Raw genomic sequence first — 21,908 nt, 5'->3', positions numbered from 1 at the left:
GGAAAGAAGTCTGTGAGAAGTGTCTGCAAGCAAATGCGGAAACAGCAATAAAAAAATAAGACACAAAAGGTTTAATTTGCTGCCATTTATATACTATATAAATTTTACATGCTGTATATTTACAGTGGGGCAAGTGCTTTTTTAATCTTTAAAAAAACAAAGATCAAACTTTAGACATCTCTGAACAACACAAACTGTATAAACCATACAGATTATTCAGATACAAACTGTATTAAATACAGTTTTCCCCACTCCATCTCCTGATGCAGGACCAGTGAATTATAAGTGTATCACAGTTTGATAGCATATCCATATTAAAAATAAAATCACAGTATGATTTTGTCTGTAACTAGAAACTTTAAGGGACCAAGCTGACAACTCAGACTCCAATATCATAGTCAAGACAAGAGACACTGTATAAAAAAGTGTTATGTAATAAAAACATACTGTAGGCCTTACAAATAATGTTTGGATTATACATTCATAATGTAAATACTCATCATAACTGGTAAATTGATTGGAATAGTTCCACAAAGTTCAAAAACAGAACTTGTCTATAAAATACATCTTCAAATCTTGAATACAACTAAAATATGAAGCAAATTAGTTTCTAGTATCAGACATTACAGAAAACAGACTGCTCTCAAAAGTCTAGTTGAGAGCTTGTGAATCTTTAAATAAGTCTTTAAATTAAATATACACGCTGTCAGTTTGTACTTTAATAATCCCATGGTCTCCCGGTTGGTCTTGCACCGGATGTCTAACTTGGAGGAGCATTGCATGGAATACGAGTGATCAACCTGAGTCTGTGATTAAGCAGCATTTGAGATGTTCTAGTCCAGGGCGTTATTTTCAATGTGATTTATATACACAGTTTATAGATTTACAATGGTCAGCAGTTGTAGAAAGTGTTCATCCGTTTGGAATAAGGGTAATTAAGAAAAGGTAAAAACTAAAAAAAAAAAAGTCCTCCATGGTAAAATCTGTACAGTATTTACTAAAGAAGCACCACGCAGATTTGAACAAAGTTATTCTCTCTCTTTATAATTTAAGCTGGGTTGGGGATGGCTTCTGTTGAACACGGTGAATCTGAAAGACAAGAGGCAGCCGCGTCAGCGACCCAGCGGCAGGAAGTGGAGCCCAGGGCCTGGAGAGCCCAGCTGGGCTCTTTTCCATCCGCGTCCCCCCCACCCCTTCGCAGCTGCCCCAGGTCTCTAAGAAAGCCCCCTGGCCTCCCTGCGGGCAGGAGCTGGGAGGCCAGTGGGGAGGGCGCCCTCTGCTGGGCACTCAGAGCCGCCGCCCTAGGAAGAAAGTCTGCGAAGTCCTCAGCAGGGCTCAGGGCTTTCCCCTTGAGGACTCGCTGCTAAGCGTTCACTGGCCGCACGGTGGTCCTCTGTAGACGGTTCACTTAGACCTCACCTTGCTGAGAAGTTATTTGGACGAAAGTCCCTCCCCCACCCCCACTAGCGCCACTGAGCACCAGGCCTGGAGATGATGCTCGAGGCTTTGATTTGCTGTAAAAAAGCACCCAAACCTCATTTAGATCAAGCCAAGCCCTTCTCGTCTGAAACAAGTGCAGGGTGGGGAGGAGCAGGGCGCCCAGAGCTCAGGACAGGGGTCTTGGGAAGGGCCCCCCTCCCTCAGGCCCTCAGGTAGGGCTGTGAAGAAATGGCTTCTCAATCTTTCAAATGACTTAAGCTTCTGACCTGCCCTCATTTTCTACAGTGAGGGAGAGCATGTCTAAGGCCCTGAACCTCACCCCCCCTCAAGGGCTGACTCCCCACCTGCTCCCATGCAGCCCCAAGCTCCCTCCTCAAGGCCCCTCAGCGGCTCCACAAACGGTCAGGACAAACATGCAGAGGGGAAAAGAGCTCACCATAACTAGTGAAGTGTTTGTTTTGAGGCCAAGTTTTCAATCACCTAGAAAGCAAAGGTTAGGAAACATTTTAATGATGTTTTTGCAAAAATTTTAGTGCCTGTGCTCTGTGCGTATCACGTCATTAACTTAGAAGCAGTTCTCAAACAGGCTTGTTGCCTGAAATCAGTCCTACACGAGCTGTGATTCCAAGGGTTTCACCGAAAACACGCTTTTACGTGGTGACTGAGGGCCACGTCCCTGTGCGAACAGCCCAATCTGATCCCAGCAAACCCATCAGCATTTCAACGCTGGGTCAAAGAAATCCAGAGCTTGATGGTGCCAGAGAACAGGAGTCTGGAGGAAAGTTCAAGGAGCCAGCACAGGCAGGCAGGTAAACAGGTCCGTCCTCTGAAAGCTGCCAGAGGTCAGGACAGGATGGGCGTCTGAGCGTCATCAGATGCCATCAGATCGAGGACAGGAAAGGGTCCCCCCGCCTGCAGCCCCTGGAGACCTGCATATGGACCACATGTCCACTACCGGGCTTCCTACTGTCCCCCGAGCCAGCTCTGTGGCTGAGCCGCGCCCATGGTGGGCTGGCGGCCTCTGGCTGTGGTCCTCACCACAGACCTGCAGCCTGAAGGGGAAGATTGAGGCAGACACGCAGAATCCTGAGGACCTGCTCGGACCACTTCACCACATGCAGTCAGAAGGGACTCATCTCACCCAGCCCCTGGCCCAAACCGTGGAAATGCTGGTGGCAACCAAGGTGGAAATGCACACTGTTGCCATCTTAACAGACGCAGCAAAGGACACCCAGCCTCCCTTTCCTAACGGCCCCACGAGTCTCATTTGCTCCAAGCACCCCCAGCATCCACCCCTCCCCAGACACCCCACCCATCATGATCTCTGCTTCTCCCAAACGCCAGTGTGCTGTGTGGTCATCTGTCCCTCCTCCACCAACCATCACGTGACTGTGGGCTATGGGAGGGGGTCCTCCCCTAACTAGCATGACACCTCCCTGGGTCCAGGACACGGTAGAGAACCCATGGCCTCTGGGGCTCCCGGACGGCAGGCAGGGTCACAAGGGGACACCTTGGGGGTCAGGGTGGGTGGGGGGTCAGCAAGCTGGTCCATGGAAGGCCCAGGCCAGGCTCCGCCAGGTCCGCGGGGCCACGGACAGGGGCTGGGCTGTAGCGCAGCTTTACTGACACATCAATTTCACAAAATTTTCATGTGAAATGAAACAGTCTTCTTTGGAGTCTTCCGACCATTTAAAGGAGAAGGCAATGGCAACCCACTCCGGTACTCTTGCCTGGAAAATCCCATGGACGGAGGAGCCTGGTGGGTTGCAGTCCATGGGGTCGTGAAGAGTCGGACAGGACTGAGTGACTTCACTTTCACTTGCATGCATTGGAGAAGGAAATGGCAACCCACTCCAGTGTTCTTGCCTGGAGAATCCCAGGGACGGGGGAGCCTGTTGGGCTTTCTTCTATGGGGTCGCGCAGAGTTGGACACGACTGAAGCGACTTAGCAGCAGGAGCAACCATTTAAAAATGTCCAATGCTTCCCAACCGGCAGGCCACGTGAAGGTGGCGCCCCGCCCTCGGCCCGGCCCCCTGCAAGGCTCAGCACTCCTTCTAGAGTCGAAGGTCAGGGCAACAGCTAATAAAGCCAGAAGGGCTGCGTACAGGGCGGTCAGAGCAGGAGAGGCTAGAAGTTACAAGTGCGCCAAGCCCTGCAGGGCAGACAAGAACCCCAGAGCCCGGCAGCCGGCGGTCGCCCGGGACCCCCACCTGCAGCCGTAGCCCGAGACCCGGGCCCGAGGCGTGACGCCTGCGCACCGGTCACCAGACAGACTTCAGGGTCTCCTCACAATGGGCAGGGGTCCAGGACCCGGGAGAGAAAGGAGGTACCACAACAGTGTTTCTGTCAAACATGGCGTATGAACGGTTCTGTCCGCAGGCAGACGCCCAGAGCCACACAGCGCACAGGCCCCCGGCTCCGCCTCGCTCGTTTCCCACCAGCCTGAGGCGCCGCGCGAGGCCTCGCGGGAGCCGGGTGAGGACGCGGGGCGGGGCTCAGCGAGACTGACAGCCGCCCCGCCCTGTGAGGCTCCTTCCCCGAGCGACCGCCTCCTCCCGAGGGAAGGGCGCCTGCGGCCGCCGCTCCCAGCGCGCCCCCGCCGCGGCCCCGCGCGCCCCTTACCCTGGCCGCACTCGGACAGCCGACACCTGACCTCCCGGCTCTCCATCCTGAAGTGTTTGGTTTTCTCACAGAAGGGTGCCGCGCCCTCCAGCGGCAGGCCGTCCGCGAGGGGGAAGGCGCCCTCGGCTCTCCGGAAATGGTCCACAGTCTCACAGCTGGCGGCCCTGGGCAAGCGCGGTTCTGAATCTCGCCCAAAGTCCTCCGATTTCCTCGAGTGTCTCTTCTTTTTCTTCTTCTTCTTCTTGTGTCTGTGGAGGTCAGCGTCAGAGTGCGCTACGGAAAGGTCCGAATCCTGCTGATGCCTGCCGAAGACAAAGCCAGCAGGAGGACCATTAGGAAAGCAAACCGCCCCGAGGAGAACCGGTCCCCTCTCTGACTCACACCCACTCCTGTGGACACTCACCGCGCACACACGAGAGAGACTCTCCTAATCAGACGTGCGGTTTTCACGGTAATAATTTAAGTTCAGGGTCATAAACTCACCAGTTTCAACCTGTCCCCACCGCAGCCTTCAACTCTGCGGAGAAGAGCTCTGGCCAAAGCACCAGAGGAAGGAAGGACTCCACCAACTTTTCCTGAAACTAGTTCGTGGCTGAAGGAAAAGGTATCTTGGCCGGGCGTGTCAGGCACACAGAAGGAAGGAGGTTTGATGTCCTTTTCCTTCAAGTAACCACGCTTCACCTGTGGCTTCTGGTAACCTCTGCCCAGGGTTTCGCTCTTAAGAGACACCAGTGTATAGTAACTGTGTGCCCAGTCCTCTCCTCATGGAGAAGTCATTTTCCAGAAAGCTGCTGACCAATTTAGCTTATAAAAAATACAAGAACTTCCCAATGAGATTTCAAACTGAGAAATGGAGAAATGGAAACTCAGTTTGAAATCTCGTTGGACGATTTGTTGGAGAGTATCAACAGACGTAGAACTGTAACTACATCTGTGAATAAATAGGTTAACAGTCAATCCTAAAGAAAATCAACCCTGAATATTCTTGGAAAGACTGATACTAAAGCTGTAGCTCTAATACTCTGGCCACCTGATATGAGGAGCAGACTCACTGGAAAAGACCCTGATGCTGGGAAAGATTGAGGGCAGGAGGAGAAGGGGACGACAGAGGATGAGATGGCTGGATGGCATCACAGACTTGATGGACATGGGCTTGAGCAAACTCTGGGAGATGGTGAAGGACAGGGAAGCCTGGAGTGCTGCAGTCCATGGGGTCACAGAGTCGGACGCAAATGAGCAACTAGCCACCAGCACCACCACCGTGAAGCTGGACAGTCCCAGGCTTTCCCTCCTGAATGCTGCACGTGCACTCAATGAGTTACAAAGCACCAACTAAACACAGCCACGTCTTCAAAGACCAAGCTTTTAGGTGTTTTATAAAACCACGTAATAAGATACCACTTAAAACAGAGCTAAGGTTTAGGAATCGATAAAAACAGGGCAGTCCCAAACCCCCCGAGATGAAAGCTACGCACGACACAGCCCTCACCCATCCGCAGGCTGGGTGCGGAGGGCGCGCCCCCCACGCACAGCCGCCCCTCACCTGGAGTCTCGGTCCCGGTGTTTGTCTTTGGATTTCTTTTTCTTCTTCGACTTTTTGTGCTTCTTCACTTTGGGCTCCTCTACAGGGTCCTTCTGTAAGCTTCTCCAGGCTTTCTTTTCTACGTGACTCTCATTCTCGAGGCTATCGTATCTCCGTTTCCGTGACTTAATGTTGTCGTGTTCGTGAAACCGCGCAGCCAGGTCGCAGCTGCCGTCTTCAGCCCCGAAGCTGAGCCTGTCGTGGGCGTATTTGGCGGTGGGGTGTGGAGGGGGCGCGTGGGCCATGCCCGCCCGGGGGCTGCTGAAGCGGTGCCGGTCCCTCTCTTTGGCCGCCAGCTCGTAGCCCTTGCGGCCTCTGTAGTGGTCCTTGTAGGGCCGGCCGCCGTAAGGCCCAGCCCGCTCGTACTCTCGCTCGGCGTGGAAGGGCCGCCAGTCCCGGGGCTCCCGGCCGGGATACAGGGGGGACCTGTCGTGGTGGTACCGACAGCGCTCCCAGCGCAGCCTGTCTGGGTAGTACTTCTCCCGGGCCCAGGCATGCTCGCCCTCAGCGTGGTGGTAGCGGCCCCACTCCTGGTCGGGGGCGCCCCTGCTCCGGGAGTGGTGGTGGCCCAACCTGGCCAGGGAGCTGGGGCAGGGGGGCTGTGGGGCCAGAGCGCAGGGCTCTGGCCGGGGCCGCTCAGGCCGCGGCCGCTCATGCTCCCGGTGGGGCCGCTTCCGCCGATGCTGCACCTCGGTCCTGCTCCGGCTCTCCCGTGCACGCTCGCCACTGGATGAGCGGTCCCTTCGGCTACGGTAATGTCCTCGGTCAACCTTTCTGAGGCTGCTGACCTTCTCCTGGACCGGACACGGCTCTGGGGCCTTGTGCCCGGCCTTACCGTCTTCCCCTCTCTCACTGCTGCTGCGCTCGGGGGGGCCCTCAGGATGGTTTTCTGTGATCATGTCTAGCTGCGGAGGGGGCACCTCGTCTGTGGACACCCCCGTGCTCTTAGCAGGACCCTCCGCTTCCGAGCCTCTGTCCCGACCGCTGTGACCCAAGGGCTCGGGCTCACGGTCGCCCTCGGAAGGCACAGAGGGAACCGGGCTCAGCCTCCCCGTGGCATCTGCAGCCACCGGGTCCGGGGGCCGCTCTGGTAACGTCCCTCCCACGTCTGGGGACGGTTTGCTCTGATCGTCTGTTAAATTCCCAGGGTCACAGGGTGCTGGAAGCTGATCGTCCCCGAGGGCGTCCTTGTCGGGGTTACAAAAGGTGCTGACACTCGGCACAGCCTCCTCGGGTTCTGCCGAAACATGTTCAGAGACTTCTTCTTTGGTAGGTTTGATGCTGGGGTCTGAGGGCGGCGAAGCCTTCTTGAGTTTGCTGCTGAGATTCGAGACAGGCTCCAGGTTGTCCCGGGCGTCGCCAGGAGGGGAGCGGCCGGCCTCCAGCTCCGCCTCCGGATGCTCCAGAGGCCTTTCCTCTGAGCCAGGTGTCCTGCAGCCCCGCAGAGACAGAGAAGGATGGGTCATTTACTCTCTGGGTTTTTGTCAATGGGCTACAGGGACGGACAAACACTTGATTCATTGACTGAATATTTTATGGCTTTACTGTATCTGGCTGAAACCTAAAACTGGGCTTATCATTTTTGGAAACTTCGAGTTTTCTCATTGTACACAAATGTAAACCTTTCTATCAAGCCTACTTAATTTTTCAGTAATAACTCTGCAATTCTAAGTGCCTCTGGTTTTCAGATATTTTTCTAATTCTTCTCAGTAACTAAGTCCAGACCATCAAAAAAGTCAAATAATGACAGGGCGCTTACTTTTTCTCTGGATCCCTTTTCTCCGAATTTTCCTGGAGCCTCAGAGACAGAGTAGTTACCTCCCAACAGAGCCAAGAGCTCCCTGAATTACCAACAAACTGTGAGGAACCACTGCTGCAGTAAACGAACTCTGCCATGCTTTTGACAGACTCCTCAAGTTAAGGAAAGCTGCCAGAAAACAAGAAAAACCCTAAAGCGGGCCCCCTTTAGGTCACTACAGAGGCTCAAGGTCGCGTGTGCAGCTGAGGCGCACATGGCTAGGCTGTGACCATCACAGGTCCCCTGTCCTGCTGCTCACGCACGTTCCACCTGAAGACAAGCTGAGCCAGACAAGGGGAGAGACGAGGACAGCTGTGGTGCCAGGGACTGAGTGCTCAGGCTGCCCCCTCTGTAGGCTCAAGTAGGAACGTTCCTGACTGGGGTCCTGCTGAGGGCACGTCCCCCGCAAAGGCCCTTCTGACACAGGGTGCATGGGGGTTGTCCCTGTGATGGAGGAGACCAGAGCACCAGTAGGGAGGGGCTGAGGCAGGCAGTTCTGCAGAACAAGCCAGGCGCCCACAGCCCGAGGTCCACGTGGAGAAGACCTCAGCTCTGTTACTGGCCGCTTCACAGACACCCCCAGGTGTCCAGCTAAAGACAGTCACACCTTGGCCGAGAGCTGTCCTCCAGGAGGCCATCATGGCATTGACGTGAGGTGACATGACCTGACCTCTGCGAGGTGCTGGCTCCTGGGCTGTCCACCTGGTGACCGCGGCTGCCGCCTCATGGCCCTGCCTTTACTTCCATCACATTATGTACGCTGAGGTCAGGACACTGATGTGTATTTTTAAGCATGGAGACACACCACACTGACCATTAATTTAATCTCAGAGCTCTAGAGAGAGCATAACAAAGCCTTTGCTCCTGGACAGAGCAAGACTCCCAGCCAGCCCCTCTGCACACCCTCGGGTGCCTGTTGGGGGCACTGAGTGGGACGTGCTGGCTGGTCAGACATGTACTGACCCAGCACGGGGGGAGGCTCTGCGGGAGAGGAGGTGGGCGCTGGACTAACAGGCCCCGGTAGCTGTTTACCTGACTTTCCCACCAGGCAAATCAACGAGTTCTACAGATGCTTATTCAAGAAGGCTCATCCTGGGCCTTCCGTGAGTGGACGCGCCCTGCTCCCGCATCCTGCTGCCCCGGGACAGCCGTCTTACCTAGTCTCCTCTGCCGAGCCTTTGGCTTTGCTGCCGAGTTTGAAGGTCTCTAAGATTTTGTCTTCTGGAAGAGGTGGCAAAGGAGCAGGCATCAACTAGGATTTTTAAAAAAAGTGTTTTACAGCTGTGAGTGCCACGCCCATGCCTCCTGAAACCCAGCCACGTGACCTGCTGGACACGAGGGCAAAAGGGAAGCCCGCCTGCCCGCCACCCCACAGCCGCTCACCTTCCCAGGGAGGCCGTTTGCCTTGGGAAAGGGGTGTTCTGAGTGCAGCGCGGGCTGGCCTGGGCAAGGGGCCTCGGCTGAGGGCAGGCCGTTTTCCATCGGGTCGCTGTCCGGACCAGTAGCACCATTTAGAGCCGCGGGCTCTCGGAGCTCGTGCGGGGAGGCGTCGCCGTCTTCGGCGTCTGGAGCAGGGGAGCACACGCTCTCGGTCAGCCCGCGGCCGTTCTCCTGGCCGAGGCCCTTGGCCTCCTCGTCAGACTCCTCGGAGGACTCGGCGCCGTAGGGGACCAGCACGCCAGCGCTCAGCCTGGGCCTGCCGTTCATCACGGGCCTGGAGCAGGCCTCCCTCGGGGCCGTCTGCTTTGGGACCTTACTAGAGGCGGGCGGCGTGGGGGCACTCGAGGTAGACTGTATTGCACAAGAAGCGGTAATGGTAGAAGAGGGGGCAGGCTTGTTGGGGTGCTCCAAAGAATTGCTGTGAAGGCTAGACTGAGACTGACCTTGGCGCACAGGCAACTTGTTGTGAATACTGATCGTGATTTTCTGTTTCTTGGGGTGTTCTGGAATAACTGAGGGCCTGCTAACTGACCAGTTCTGAACAGACGGGGAGGCGTTCACAGTCCTGCTGACACTGGAATTCCCGCTGGGGCCTGACATGGGGCTGCTCGGCGTCTCCTTCGGCGGTCCCGTCCCGTTCAGGTGAGGGGGGTTCTGGGGACAAGCAGACCACAGCCAGGTGAGAGCTCCAGAAACTGCCAGACTCCGAGACCTGAGGTGGCGGGTCCTTCCCGCTCCGGCCCTCTTCTCTCTCTATGAGGAATGAGGAACACCGCCCCTCTCATGCGGGCCTGCCCGCCCCGGACCTTTCACAGGCCCCAGTTTCCTGGGAATTAATTTCTGGTAAACAGGGACAACGGCTTTTGTCAGAAAACAACCCCCAGACCAAACTCTTCCTGCTCTGGCAGAAAGCAGCAGGTCCTCTTGGGCATGGAGTCACACAGGTTCTCCTTTGTGGTTCTGGGAGCCCCTGGCAGTTCAGGCAGGAGGAGGCCAGCCCCAGGGACTTCCCAGGGCCCCAGGAATGTGGCGACAGTCACGTGGCCGGACACACTCGCTTAGCCATCCCTGCCTCTGTGACCTCCCACCCTTACTTGAGTCGTTCTTTCGCTCCACATCCCAGCTTTTGCTGCTAAAATCCAGAAGTTGCACACCGGTGGTCATGGGTGAATTCTGCCTCATAGAGGAACTTTGGCCTTCAAAATGTTTTCTTAAGTATCTGAGTTAGTTGCTAACTTACCACTGGATAATGGCTCAGCTGATAAAGCGTCTGCTTACAGTGTGGGAGACCTGGGTTCAATCTCTGGGTTGGGAAGAGCCTATGGAGAAGGGGAAGGCTACCCACTCTAGTATTCTGACCTGGAGAATACTGTATACAGTCCATGGGGTGTCAAAGAGTTGGACACAACTGCGTGACTTTCACTTTCACACCAGAAGTCTTAGCCACTCATTTGTACCTGACTCTTTGAGACCCCATGGACTGCAGCCCACCCGGCTCCTCTGTCCATGAGATTTTCCAGGCAAGAATACTGGAGTGAGTTGCCATTTCCCTCTCCAGGGGATCTTCCCGACCCAGGGATTGAACCCGGCTCTCCTGCACTGCAGGTAGATTCTGTACTGACTGAGCTACAAGGGAAGGCTTCACAGTTAAACAAAAACATCTCTTGACAAATCAACAGCAGCGGCCCCTCCACACAGGGCAGGTGCTCTGCAGCTGGTCTGTCCCACTTCACTCAGGCCGAGCCCAGCACAGGACCTGCTGCCTGTCCAGCTCCCTACAGCACTGAGGCTGTGACTCCCTGTCAAACTGAAAGGCTGTTATGACATGATGGCACAGGTGGCAGGATTCTTCCACAGTGTGTACAGGCTATTCCAACATGTCTGCAGTTTCAACATTTACGTCAAGCAAAAGCCAGGCCTCCACTGAGGACACCGATGTCACAGGAACCAGAGAGCATACCCTCCGCTCGCTCTGAGCAGCCCTCAGTGGTGTGATCGGGCCCAGCCAGGCGGCAGGCAGAAAACGTCACACTCCTGAAAGGGCTAAACGGAGGCAACGGAAGTGTTCTTTCTGTACAAGCATCTCTCTCCTGGAGGCCAGCGTGAATCAAGACCCCCTCACTCTTTACTCCATAAAGTGAACGGAGTCCAGGGTGGCACATCAAGTCCCCAGTGTTGAGACAGACTCACACCCCTGCTTCCTTCTGGATCACACTGTGCGTCCTCAGAGATGTCCGCTGTGTTTGAAGTATTTTATAATAAATGGCCTGAATCCACTTTTGTGGATACGAAACTCAGCTGTGCAGGAGGTCAGGCCACCACTGCGCCACTAAGTAGAGGGCTGGACATTCTGCTCGGGAGGGTTACCTTCATCATGTGCGAGGGGAGCTGGGGGCCAATGAATCCCGAGGCTGCCTGTTTGCTGTTGACAACCCGCTGACCGATGACTGGGCGCGGCGAGGACTGGCCGGGGCTGTGGGCGGAATGAGTGAGTTCGCCTCCATTTTTCACATCATGGGACCTGGGGACAGAGAGTGACAGTGCTCAGGGTAACACGGGACACCTCCCCAAAGAGCTCATGCACACCCCGCCCTCGGCAACAGGAGACGCGACCTGGGGAAGTGCACACGGTCCCAGCCCGGCCCAGGCTGGCACTGGAGCTCAGGTCAGCACACAAAGAGGGTCACTGTGGATTCTGATCTGATATCTGTGTATTCTAGCTGAAAGGGTTTTTTTTTGGGGGGGGGTGGTAATTTTTTTAAAGCTATTTTTCTTTTGTTTTCCATTTTTCTAATTCTAAATACGTATCACTTAGAAAGATCTGTGCTATCCTGAAAAGTTAGAAAGAAACAAAGACACTCTGCCTCCCCTTACCCCTTCAAGGAACCTGCTATCAGATTTTGTGGATTTTCCTCCAGGCTTTAGCCTGGACTGATCTCCTCAACATCAGCGTGCAAAATTTCAAACTGCTTATCCTCCATATATAGAGCACTTTCTCAGAGCATTTTAAAAACATCATAAAAACCACTTTCAACAGTTGCATTGTATTTCGTGACATGCACACGCTACCATTTATGTGATCTGCTACTGTTGGCAATTTCAGGATGTTCTGAATTTCCAGTTACTACCAATGGATATACCTTGGAGCACTCATCGGACTGCCCCAAGGCCCCACATCTCCAGAAGGAATTATCGAATCGGTAACATGCAGCAGCAGGCGGGGGCAGGCCCGGGCCTGGCTGGCTGCTGCTGCCCGGGGCTGAGAGATGACCACATCGGGTACTCAGGAGTCCCCTTATGGGGCCTCCGCTCACTGCCTCCCTGGCCCGCCAGCCCACCTGGTTTGCTGCCAGCAGCAGAAGCCCTCTGTGGCTACTCCTGTCCCTTCTTCTGTGAATTTCTTTAACCTGCCAAAGAGCTGGAAGCTACAGTAAACGCATGGCCCACTCTCAAACACACCTTCCTTACTCTCCCCACCATCGAGATGCTGTTTAACCAAACAATGGAATTTAAGCATGCTGATGGAAGTGAAGCGCTCTTTCTGACTTAACAAAAAAGGTGGAAGTGCACTTTCCTGACAATACCTGATATAAAAGAGGACATAAGCTTGCTGGCTGAGTACCGATCTGATATCACTGGTAGACACGATGGAGTCATTCATTTGGTACCAGAGGCCGTTGCTAGCCTGTAAGACAGCCAACAAAAGATATTAGATTCAATCAGGTACATGGGGAACCCCAATCCAGAGACCTGTAAGAAAAGGGGCCTACCACACATCAACTGGAAAAGGCCCCCTTCCCTCCCAAGAATGCCAGTGGTATCTTACAGTGTACTGTAAATAGAGTAATTACCAAAATCCACACAACTTACTTTTATGTAGCAGAAGTAATGGCCAGCATGGCAGTTAAAACCAGTGTGTACCAGGACTGCATACAAAACATAAATGATCGGCTCTCCATTTGGCTGAGACATGTACGGTCGAATATCAAGATACTCAGGGTATTTCACATCCTACACAAGTAGGAAGAGAGAAAACAGGAACGTCATCTCTGAAGGTGCAGATCACCCCATCCATACACGCAGGGCAGGGCAGGAGGTTCACGGAGCAGGGCACCTTGTGGTGCTCCAGCAGGGACCCAACACCCGCGGCCTCACTTCGGAAGACAAGTCTAACCCGGAGCGAGCCTGACTCTAAGTGTGTTTACTGCAATCCCGCCGTATTCTTCTTTCTTTACGCAAGTAAGGACCCAGACTATGTGAATTCTCCAAACCCATCAAAGCAGACAGTTAACAATCACAAGTCTGGACTTGAAGTCATCGCTTATTTTTAACAATTCAGGAGCAGGTTATTTCTTCCGCGTGTTACTGGATTTCTCACCACTTTCAGTTTCAGAAAGTGGGAAGAAAATGGGAAAGGTCAGTATACTACCAATCAGAAAACAAATGAATAAACAAGAAAACAAGCTCCGGTGAAAGAATGGCAAGGTCTGGCTAGGAAATCTTTGGACTTGAAATGCCATAAGCGTTCCCTCAACGCTCAGCACCTTCACTGACTATGACGCCCAAACGTGGGTAACAAGTACCAGTTGTGACCTTCAGAAAGTCTAGCAAGCTAAGGGATACAGACGAGAACACACACACTCTGTAAACACACACATCAAACTTTGAGCTCAGTTCTTTGACATTTTATTCTACTAATAAGTGCTGGAAAAACTTAGAACATCAGGTAATAAAACTTCCATGTAGCTGCTGGACAGTTAAGCCTTGAAAGGCTCAGCATAAAACAGTTGTTAATAATGTTATCTACCTACCTTAGCAATTTTTCCACCAGTAAAATTTGCAAAACGTTTCAGAGAAAGTGTAAGAACATTAGAAGATCTATGTATAGTGAATCTCTTTGAAGCTGGAACCATCTTTTTACACCTTGGGAAAAAAACCAAAAACAGATGTTTAAGAAGATTAATGTGAGTTGGTTATTTTTTGTTTTTTTTCGTCTTACCCTTGTTATTTCTCTGAAACAGTCTAAATTAAGTTTCCAAAGGAAGGGTACTGGATGAGAAATACCACCCTTTTCATCCAACAGTGAAAAAATTAAAATTTGAAATTTGAGAGATGGCTTAATTAGCATAAATGAAAGCCACAGGGCAGTTCTGAAATGTCAGGCCACTGACACCTTAAAAATCAGATTTATAGAAGTTTCTCTTAATTCAAAACAAACTGAAAAACTGGCTGGTAGAAGAACTCTGTGAAAACAAAGCCCAGATATTGAAGCAAAGGAAGTAAATACTAGAAACGTCCGTGAGGTTTAAAACAAAGGAAGCATCCCTCTGGTCTTAGGAGGAAAGGGGGCCTTCTCCCCGAAACAATGAACCCAGGCACCGCATTTTACTGCCCTTTGAAGATACTGTATTTTTCACAAGTGGAAGGTCTGCGGCAACCCTGTGTGGAGCAAGTCTCCTGGGCTGTCCTCCTAAAAGCATGTGCTTACTTCAGGTCTCTGTGCCACACCTTGGTAATTCCTGCCGTATTTCAGGCTTTCTCATTATTATTCTATCTGTTATGATGATCTCTGATCAGTGACCTTTGCTGTTACTCTTCTAGCTATTTTGGCATTTTTAAACAAGTATTTTTAAATTAAGGTTTGTACACTGTTTCTTAGATGTAATGCTATTGCACACTTAAAATCTACAGGATAAGGTAGACGTAACTTTTCTATAAACTGGGAAACAAAAGAATTCATGCAGCTCGCTTCACTGCAAGACTCGCTTTATTGTGCTGGTCTGGAACCAAACTCGTGGCCATCCCTGAGGTCTGGTCCTACTCAGGAACAAGGCTTACCCATATTACCTGACTTAAAGTGAACATCTACTGAAACCGTAAGAAACAGGGCTTTCTTAAAATAGGCCCTCTTGACTTCATGGGGAAACATTACAGAATGACTCAAACTTGATTTTGGCAGGTACTGCCCCAAATCCTGGGAAACCACCATGAAAAAGAGAGAGCCTTGACTGCTCTGGGAGAAAGCGATGCTCCAACCACCCCAACCCTTCATGCCAGGGTCCCTGGAGATGCTGCTCGACACACATGCACCACCCCAGCCACCTTCACGCACGGGGGCACTAACGTGTGGATGGTCTTACCCCTCCCCTCCACCGAGCTCCCCAGGAGTGCGGACCCGCCTCCCCCAGGTCTAAGGAGTGTTAACACTCAGCGCCCTGGCCCTCGGGGAACAGAGCCAGGGTCTTCCCAGGCAGTCTTGGAAGCTAACAGGAACCTTGCTGGTCAGGCGGATACGCCAAACCCTTTCACCCCAAGCCTCCCCCCTGCCCCGCCCACCAGCACCACCATCGTACTTGCTGCACTTGTACGAGTTTTCTCCATCGAGCTGTTCCGGCTTTACAAACTGCTCCAATGCCTTGTTGACACTCTGAGCAGCCTGCGGACAGAAGGGCACCAACGGCACGTGACCACGCACTGCCGCTTGTCGGCAAAAAGAAGAAAGGGGGCTCCAAAGGGTAAAGCCAAGTGCAAACTTTATGTGAGAAGAAATGGCCATGCACTGCCGCTTGTCGGCAAAGAGGAGAAAGGGGGCTCCAAAGGGTAAAGCCAAGTGCAAACTTTATGTAAAAAGAAACTTTTTTCATTATGGTGTTCAGTTTTACACATGTACACACCAAGTTATTGCCCTCCCCACCCCCAATTAAAAAAAAAGCAGGGGATTCCCTGGCAGTCCAGTGATTAGGACTCCGTGCTTTCACTGCCAACAGCCCGGGTTCAATCCCTGGTCGGGGAACTAAGATCTCACAAGCCGCACAGTGTAGCCAAAACAAAAAACAGAGGTTGCCCACTGCAGCATCGTTTACAGGAGCATAAAACAGGGACAAAATCAAAGTATCTACCAAGAAGGAAACAGGCACGTAAACTGGCTGAAGCACGACCCACGGCAGGCCCAAGCAAAATGGAATGAAAATAGCAAGTAGCCCAACAGACTGAAGGTGTAATCTCATCAGTGTAAACAGTAAACAGACACTCTGGAACAGTTTATATCAAACTGTTAACAAGTGTTCATTCTGGGGGACAGGCTCACACATGTCTCTGAAGTGTTTCTCATTTTTATCGTTAACATGTATCACACTTGAGATCAGAAAAACAAAAGCTTCAGACAATAAAATACGGGAGAGTTCAGAAAATGCAAGAAGCAAAAAACAGTTTCTAAAGAATAACCACCACCTAAATTTGGCTGATATAGGCATCATAATCTGATTTTATTAAGATTAAAGATCAAAGGGTTAATAAACATTAACCCTTTAATGTTAATAAAGGTCAAACATTTAATAAAATTATTAAATGTTTTAAGTTTTTTATGATGCCTAATACAAAGTTTCAATAAGCTCCTCTAATGAAGTCTTAGCATATTAAAGTTTTCAATTCATATTCTCTAACAAGTGTAGTCTAAATTGTAAGAGAACTATAAATAAATAAACTATAAATAAATTATGACTAATTTTTGTTTAACTTGACTACTACCACAACTACCAAACTTACCTTTATCTCCAAAGTTATATCGAGATAGGGATCAAAAGTATCTGAAACACCTTTGCAATTTAAACATTTGACTGAAATAAAAATAAAACACAAAAGATAAGCAAAGTATAATCAGCATGGCAATATCAACTACTGAAATGACAGAACACACACACACATTTACAAAACAAAAGCCATAAGGTACTTTTCTCGTCTATCAGACCAGGCAAAACATGTTCCTACTACACACGGGAGTCACTAACTTGGTCCATGTACGCTGCTGGCTGGAGTGTAAACTGGTATAACCTCTTGGAAGAACAATATGGCAAAATCAGAATTTGAAATCACATATCCTTTGATACAGAAATTCTAACTAATTATCGTATGTACGTACACTTTTACACAGACATAAAGGTCTGTGTAGACAAGGGTGCTCAATAAAGTGCTGCTGCTGCTGCTAAGTCACTTCAGTTGTGTCTGACTCTGTGTGACCCCATAGATGGTCTCCTACCAGGCTCCCCCGTCCCTGAGATTCTCCAGGCAAGAACACTGGAGTGGGTTGCCATTTCCTTCTTCAAAGCATGAAAGTGAAAAGTGAAAGTGAAGTCGCTCAGTCGTGTCCAACTCTTCGACACCCCATGGACTGCAGCCCACCAGGCTCCTCTGTCCATGGGATTTTCCAGGCAAGAGTACTGGAGTGGGGTGCCATTGCCTTCTCCGAATAAAGCGCTAGTGGTAACAACAACAAAAAAAACTAGAAACCACCTGAAAGTTCCCTGGTGGGAGTGAAATAAACAGAACACTCCTGCAACCGGGAAAGGCTGTGTTAGACCTGCATGTGTGGAAAACGCTAGAAAGCTTCCAGTGTGAAAAGAACCCAGGCTGTTCATGCACAAGAAGCTACTAGGAGGATAACCACAAGCTGGGCCAGGGGCTGACGGAGGATGGGGGATGGGAGCCTGGGCAGGCAGGGAGACACACGGGCCCTTCTTAACCCTTTTGGAGCCCTGGCATCCTTTTACACCACATGCCAGATAACAATTATCAACCTTTAAAACCAAGAGTTTACCTCTAGATCTTAGGTAGCCTCCAAATATCTGACAGACAAGTGTGGTGGCCTGGGTGTGTCTGTCCAATCTGAAAAAAAAATCAAAGAGTGGGATGAGAGAAGCGTTCTGCAAAAATAAGAGGTGCTGTAACTGATGCTAAAATCACGTACATCCATAAAAGAATGAGAATTCACCCAAGAGAACCGTGCAATATGGAAACAGCCAGAGAACACCCCTGCCCAATCAAAGACACGTCTGGGGCAAGGAGGAGAAGCAGTCGGATGATATTAAGAAGAGATTCAGAAATCAGGGCAGGACTCTGGCCCCAAAGCAGGCAGCAAGAGGCAGTCACCCAGAGCAGGACTGGGACCCAAGCGTGAGGACCCTCCTCTGCAGCCCAGCACCCTCCAGACACTGAGAGCCCGGCCCTCGGCCACGGGAAGGGAATGCAGGCCTGCGGGGGTGTCCAAGCAACGGCAACTGGACTACGACTTGTCTGTTTCTCCACCATTCCCCTGAGCCCACATTCAGATTTTAAAGAAGAAACTGCAGGGACTGGTAACTGACCCCAATGACAAAGGGAACAAACACAGATTTCGAAGGCTAGAGATAGGAAGCACACCTTTTAAAATTTCAACCATTTTAAAGTAAGGCAAACCACTTGAGGAAGAGGCAGCACAAAGTGAAAAGGTGAAGCTGACAGGGAGCGGTGCACCCCTCCTGGAAGGCACCCCTTTGGGAAGGCCGTGCCAGTGGGGTGGCCGGGGTCGGGGCAGGGGGCGACCGATGCTGTGCTGACTCACTTATTGCTGCCGTTCAAGCATGCTTTTTGCATAGCATCAACAGTGTACTGAAGGAATTCGTGGGCATCTTCTTGGTTTCCAAAGCGAAAATGCCTGGCTATACCTGTAGAGTTTGAGGAAAGACAAAGCCTTATCATCACCTATCATACGCCCAGGCTGTACTTCCCCTTGAGGTTGTATCTTATGACAGTATACTGGTTAGATAACTATTTTATGAGGAAATAGCATTAATAAGTTTCCCCTGAGAACACCTAGGATGAGCCCTACAGACCACTAAAATCCCACATGGGCTGGAGTTTCTGAGAGCCCAGAGACTCTGTCTTCAGCAATAAAATGATTCTTGAATAAACTCAACTTTGGCTGTTATTGTTTCAAAATTTTGTCTCAAATGTTATGTTAGTGCACATATCTTAACTTGGGTGCGAGAATTCCCTAAGAGAATCTATATAAAACCCAAAGTGTGAACCTGTCTAATTCTATCCCAATAACCTAGAGAACATATTATATTCTCCACTGCACAGTAACGTCTCAGTCCTATTTCTAATTGACAAAATACCACAAGCCAAAATGACAATGAAAAACAATACAGAATCATAAATATACATACAACTTTACGTGAATGGATAGATATGTATTAACTTGAATCATATGAAATTGACCACATTCCACAAATTTTGACCTACAAAAATGACAATTTCATTATTAACCACGTATGTCTAGAGTTGGGGGGGTGTATGTCCGTAGATGTATGTACATACACATACCAATAGCATTCTCTTAAAGAACTAGGTTTAAAAAAATTAATTATGTCTGCCATATATGTGTGTGTGTGTATACGTGTGCATATCAGTATATATAATATACACATATAATTCAACAAACAAAATCACCCTGGCTAAAATTTTGCTAAGATCCAGTAATGTTTAAAAAAAAATTTTCATGGTCTTCTCCAGCCTGTTAATAGTACCAAAGGCCAAGATCTTCTTTATCCTCAGCAGCTTTTTAGGCAAAAGCATTATAAATTGTCACTGTGTAATTATCCACCCCTATAATTACCCAGCTAGATACCAGATTAAGAGTCAGGTTTTTGTTTTATTTGTAAGCATTTTTTATTCCAACTCAGTTAATTAAAACAAAAGCTTACCGCAAAAAACATGCAGAAAGTGCATAAAAAATTTCATGCAACCTATCAGAATCATTATAATGCAGGAGGAGATTTTAAAGTCATTAAAAATTATATAGAAACTTGTGAAATTTATCCACAAATCTGCTAAGTTCTGAGTATAAAATGTTCTTTAAGAATATAATTAACTTTATTTTAATAATTCCTGTCACTATGTAGAGTAATACTTATTCATTGAGTTAAAGCTAACTGAAAACTATTTATAAAGAAATCGGTGGGACAATATTTAGAGTTAGTATTACTCAGCATAGAAATCCAAATATCTAGGGAAAATGCTGCAAAAGTTATCAATTTTATTAACAAATTTGAGGGGTTTATCATTTTTAATTTGTTTATATATCAAACTGAATACCACCTTCTTTACTATATTGTCATCTTTTGCTTTAGGTTTCAAACTGTTTTTACATAGTAAATGGTTTGCTAAAAAACTGTTATTCGTTAAAGACATATTCATACACAATAAACTGTTTGCTGCAATACCCAAGGAGCTCATCATTTACCAGTGAGATCATTAAGACCAACTGGCTAACAAATATTCATATCAACTACTAGAGAGGATACTTACGCCGCATCTCATTAATGACAAACATTGGTTTAATGACATCCCCAGGATTGCTGAGTGCCTGGGTGATATGTGCTTGCATTGTACACATCATGCAGAACCCTTCGGCATGACCTGAAAGATAACAGATGAGAATCCTCCAAGTTAGCAAAATATGACACTGTATGTACATCAAGGGTATTATAAGTAACACAAGCATTCCTGAAACAAGGATAACGGAACTATGTGTCCTGTTATTGACCTATATACTTACTCATTTCCATTTAATTCTCCAACAAACCTAAGTGATAAATATATACTGGTTCTATTTTACAAGAAAGGAAACTGAGGCTCAGAGAATTAAAAATTTGCCCAATGCCGAACAGTGATTAAGGGGCAGGCACATAATTGGGCTCAAATCATACCCTTCTAATTTCGAAGCCTGTGCTCTTAACTATTGTCTATACTGGAGAAATTACAAGTTTTTTTCCTTATGCTACCATTTGTCTCAAACAGTAAAGGAATGTCTCCTTTCAAAATCTCAAGTGTTCTAGCTTTTCCACATACAAAGGTCTCTGTTGTAATTTTTTATCAGCTTTTTAAAAATATGAAAACCACCTTAGCACATACGAAGTGGTGCTACTGGCATCTAGTGGGTAGAGACCACAAATGCTGTTCAACAGCCTACAGTAAGCAGCCTCTACCATAAAGAATTATGTGGCCCCCAAAGTCAATTACACTGAATTCAAGAAACGCCTAAAACTAAAGGCGGCTCAGTCCTGCCTAACCAAGCTTTTAAAGTCTCAAAAGGTCCAGACTGTTTCCAGTTAACATCACTGTGTCCCAGAGTAAAGCTCAAAGATATTCACAGGAATAAAAAGAAAACCTAGCACCCAGCAACATAAAATTGTAACTGAAGAGTACAAGGCATGGAATAATGCAGAAAAGACCAATAACAGGGAGCAGATAAGCAGAAATAGACCTGGAAATGTCCTCAAAAACAAGGACAATAAAAAAGACATTATATATATATATATATTTCTATGCTCAAGTTTGTAGAAAAAATCAAGGGCATGTTAAGGAGAGACACGGAAATACAACCAAATCTACTTTACAGATGAAAGGTAGGATTTCTGAGATGAAAAACACAAGTAGATTTAATAACAGATTAGAAACAAAGAAGGAAAGATCAGCAAACTTGAAGACTTAGCAGCAGAAGTTAACTATTATGAAACACAAACCTCAAAAAAAAAAAAAAAAAAAACACCTCTCAAAATAACAAGAATAAAAAAGCGTATCAGTGACCTATGGGACTACTTCCAACTGTCCCCAGTATATGTGTAATTGGAGTCTGAAGGAGAAGAGACAGGACAAATATTTTAAGAAATGACTGTTTTCAAAGGGACAGCACAAGGCAGTTTTTTTTTTTTAAGAGCGGCAGAACAGTTGTGCATTCTGATGGAGGTGGTGGTTTACATGAACCTATGTATTAAAATTCATAAAACTGACCCTCCCAAATTAACAGAAATGTACAGTAAAGAAGTTAACCATATAGTAATTATAATAATTGTTATAAACCTTAATTTATTAATGTGAATAAATACTGGGGGCTCCCCAAGTGATGCTAGCGGTAAAGAACCTGTCTGCCAGTGCAGAAGCTGCGAGACACACGGGTTCGGCCCTTGGGGTGGGGACATCCTCTGGAGGAGGGCATGGCAACCCACACCACTACTGCCTGGAGGATCCCATGGACAGAGGAGCCTGGTGGGCTACAGGCCACAGGGTCACAAAGAGTTGGACACAACTGAAGTGACTTAGCACAATTATAATAAACATTTTCTTTAATGACTAAAAAGGCATACAAACACAAAGAGTAAATTTACAGATCTAACAACTTCAACAAAACCCAGACAGAAGGCTACTTA

The 21,908-nt window shown here is 48.9% G+C and overlaps 1 protein-coding gene across 1 annotated transcript in view; it reads right to left on the bottom strand.

Annotated features, from left to right (window-relative positions):
- Positions 1 to 70: 70 nt before the first annotated feature.
- USP42 (ubiquitin specific peptidase 42) overlaps positions 71 to 21,908 on the bottom strand; it is a 38,406-nt gene continuing 16,568 nt past the window's right edge. Inside the window, exons 3-17 of the mRNA XM_040231100.1 lie at positions 20,008 to 20,118; positions 18,260 to 18,362; positions 17,477 to 17,544; positions 16,429 to 16,499; positions 15,237 to 15,319; positions 13,695 to 13,806; positions 12,754 to 12,894; positions 12,468 to 12,568; positions 11,251 to 11,404; positions 8,827 to 9,537; positions 8,601 to 8,695; positions 5,607 to 7,076; positions 4,064 to 4,365; positions 1,877 to 1,920; positions 71 to 1,089 (exon numbers count right to left, since the gene is read on the bottom strand). Coding sequence (XP_040087034.1) covers positions 1,913 to 1,920; positions 4,064 to 4,365; positions 5,607 to 7,076; positions 8,601 to 8,695; positions 8,827 to 9,537; positions 11,251 to 11,404; positions 12,468 to 12,568; positions 12,754 to 12,894; positions 13,695 to 13,806; positions 15,237 to 15,319; positions 16,429 to 16,499; positions 17,477 to 17,544; positions 18,260 to 18,362; positions 20,008 to 20,118 — 3,530 coding nt within the window. The 3' untranslated portion in view covers positions 71 to 1,089; positions 1,877 to 1,912. The remainder of the gene's footprint in view (positions 1,090 to 1,876; positions 1,921 to 4,063; positions 4,366 to 5,606; positions 7,077 to 8,600; positions 8,696 to 8,826; positions 9,538 to 11,250; positions 11,405 to 12,467; positions 12,569 to 12,753; positions 12,895 to 13,694; positions 13,807 to 15,236; positions 15,320 to 16,428; positions 16,500 to 17,476; positions 17,545 to 18,259; positions 18,363 to 20,007; positions 20,119 to 21,908) is intronic.

Source organism: Oryx dammah, unplaced genomic scaffold (assembly GCF_014754425.2).
Source record: "Oryx dammah isolate SB20612 unplaced genomic scaffold, SCBI_Odam_1.1 HiC_scaffold_2, whole genome shotgun sequence".
In the NCBI taxonomy this organism is placed as follows: Eukaryota; Metazoa; Chordata; class Mammalia; order Artiodactyla; family Bovidae; genus Oryx; species Oryx dammah.
This window is presented reverse-complemented; position numbering and strand designations above follow the sequence as displayed.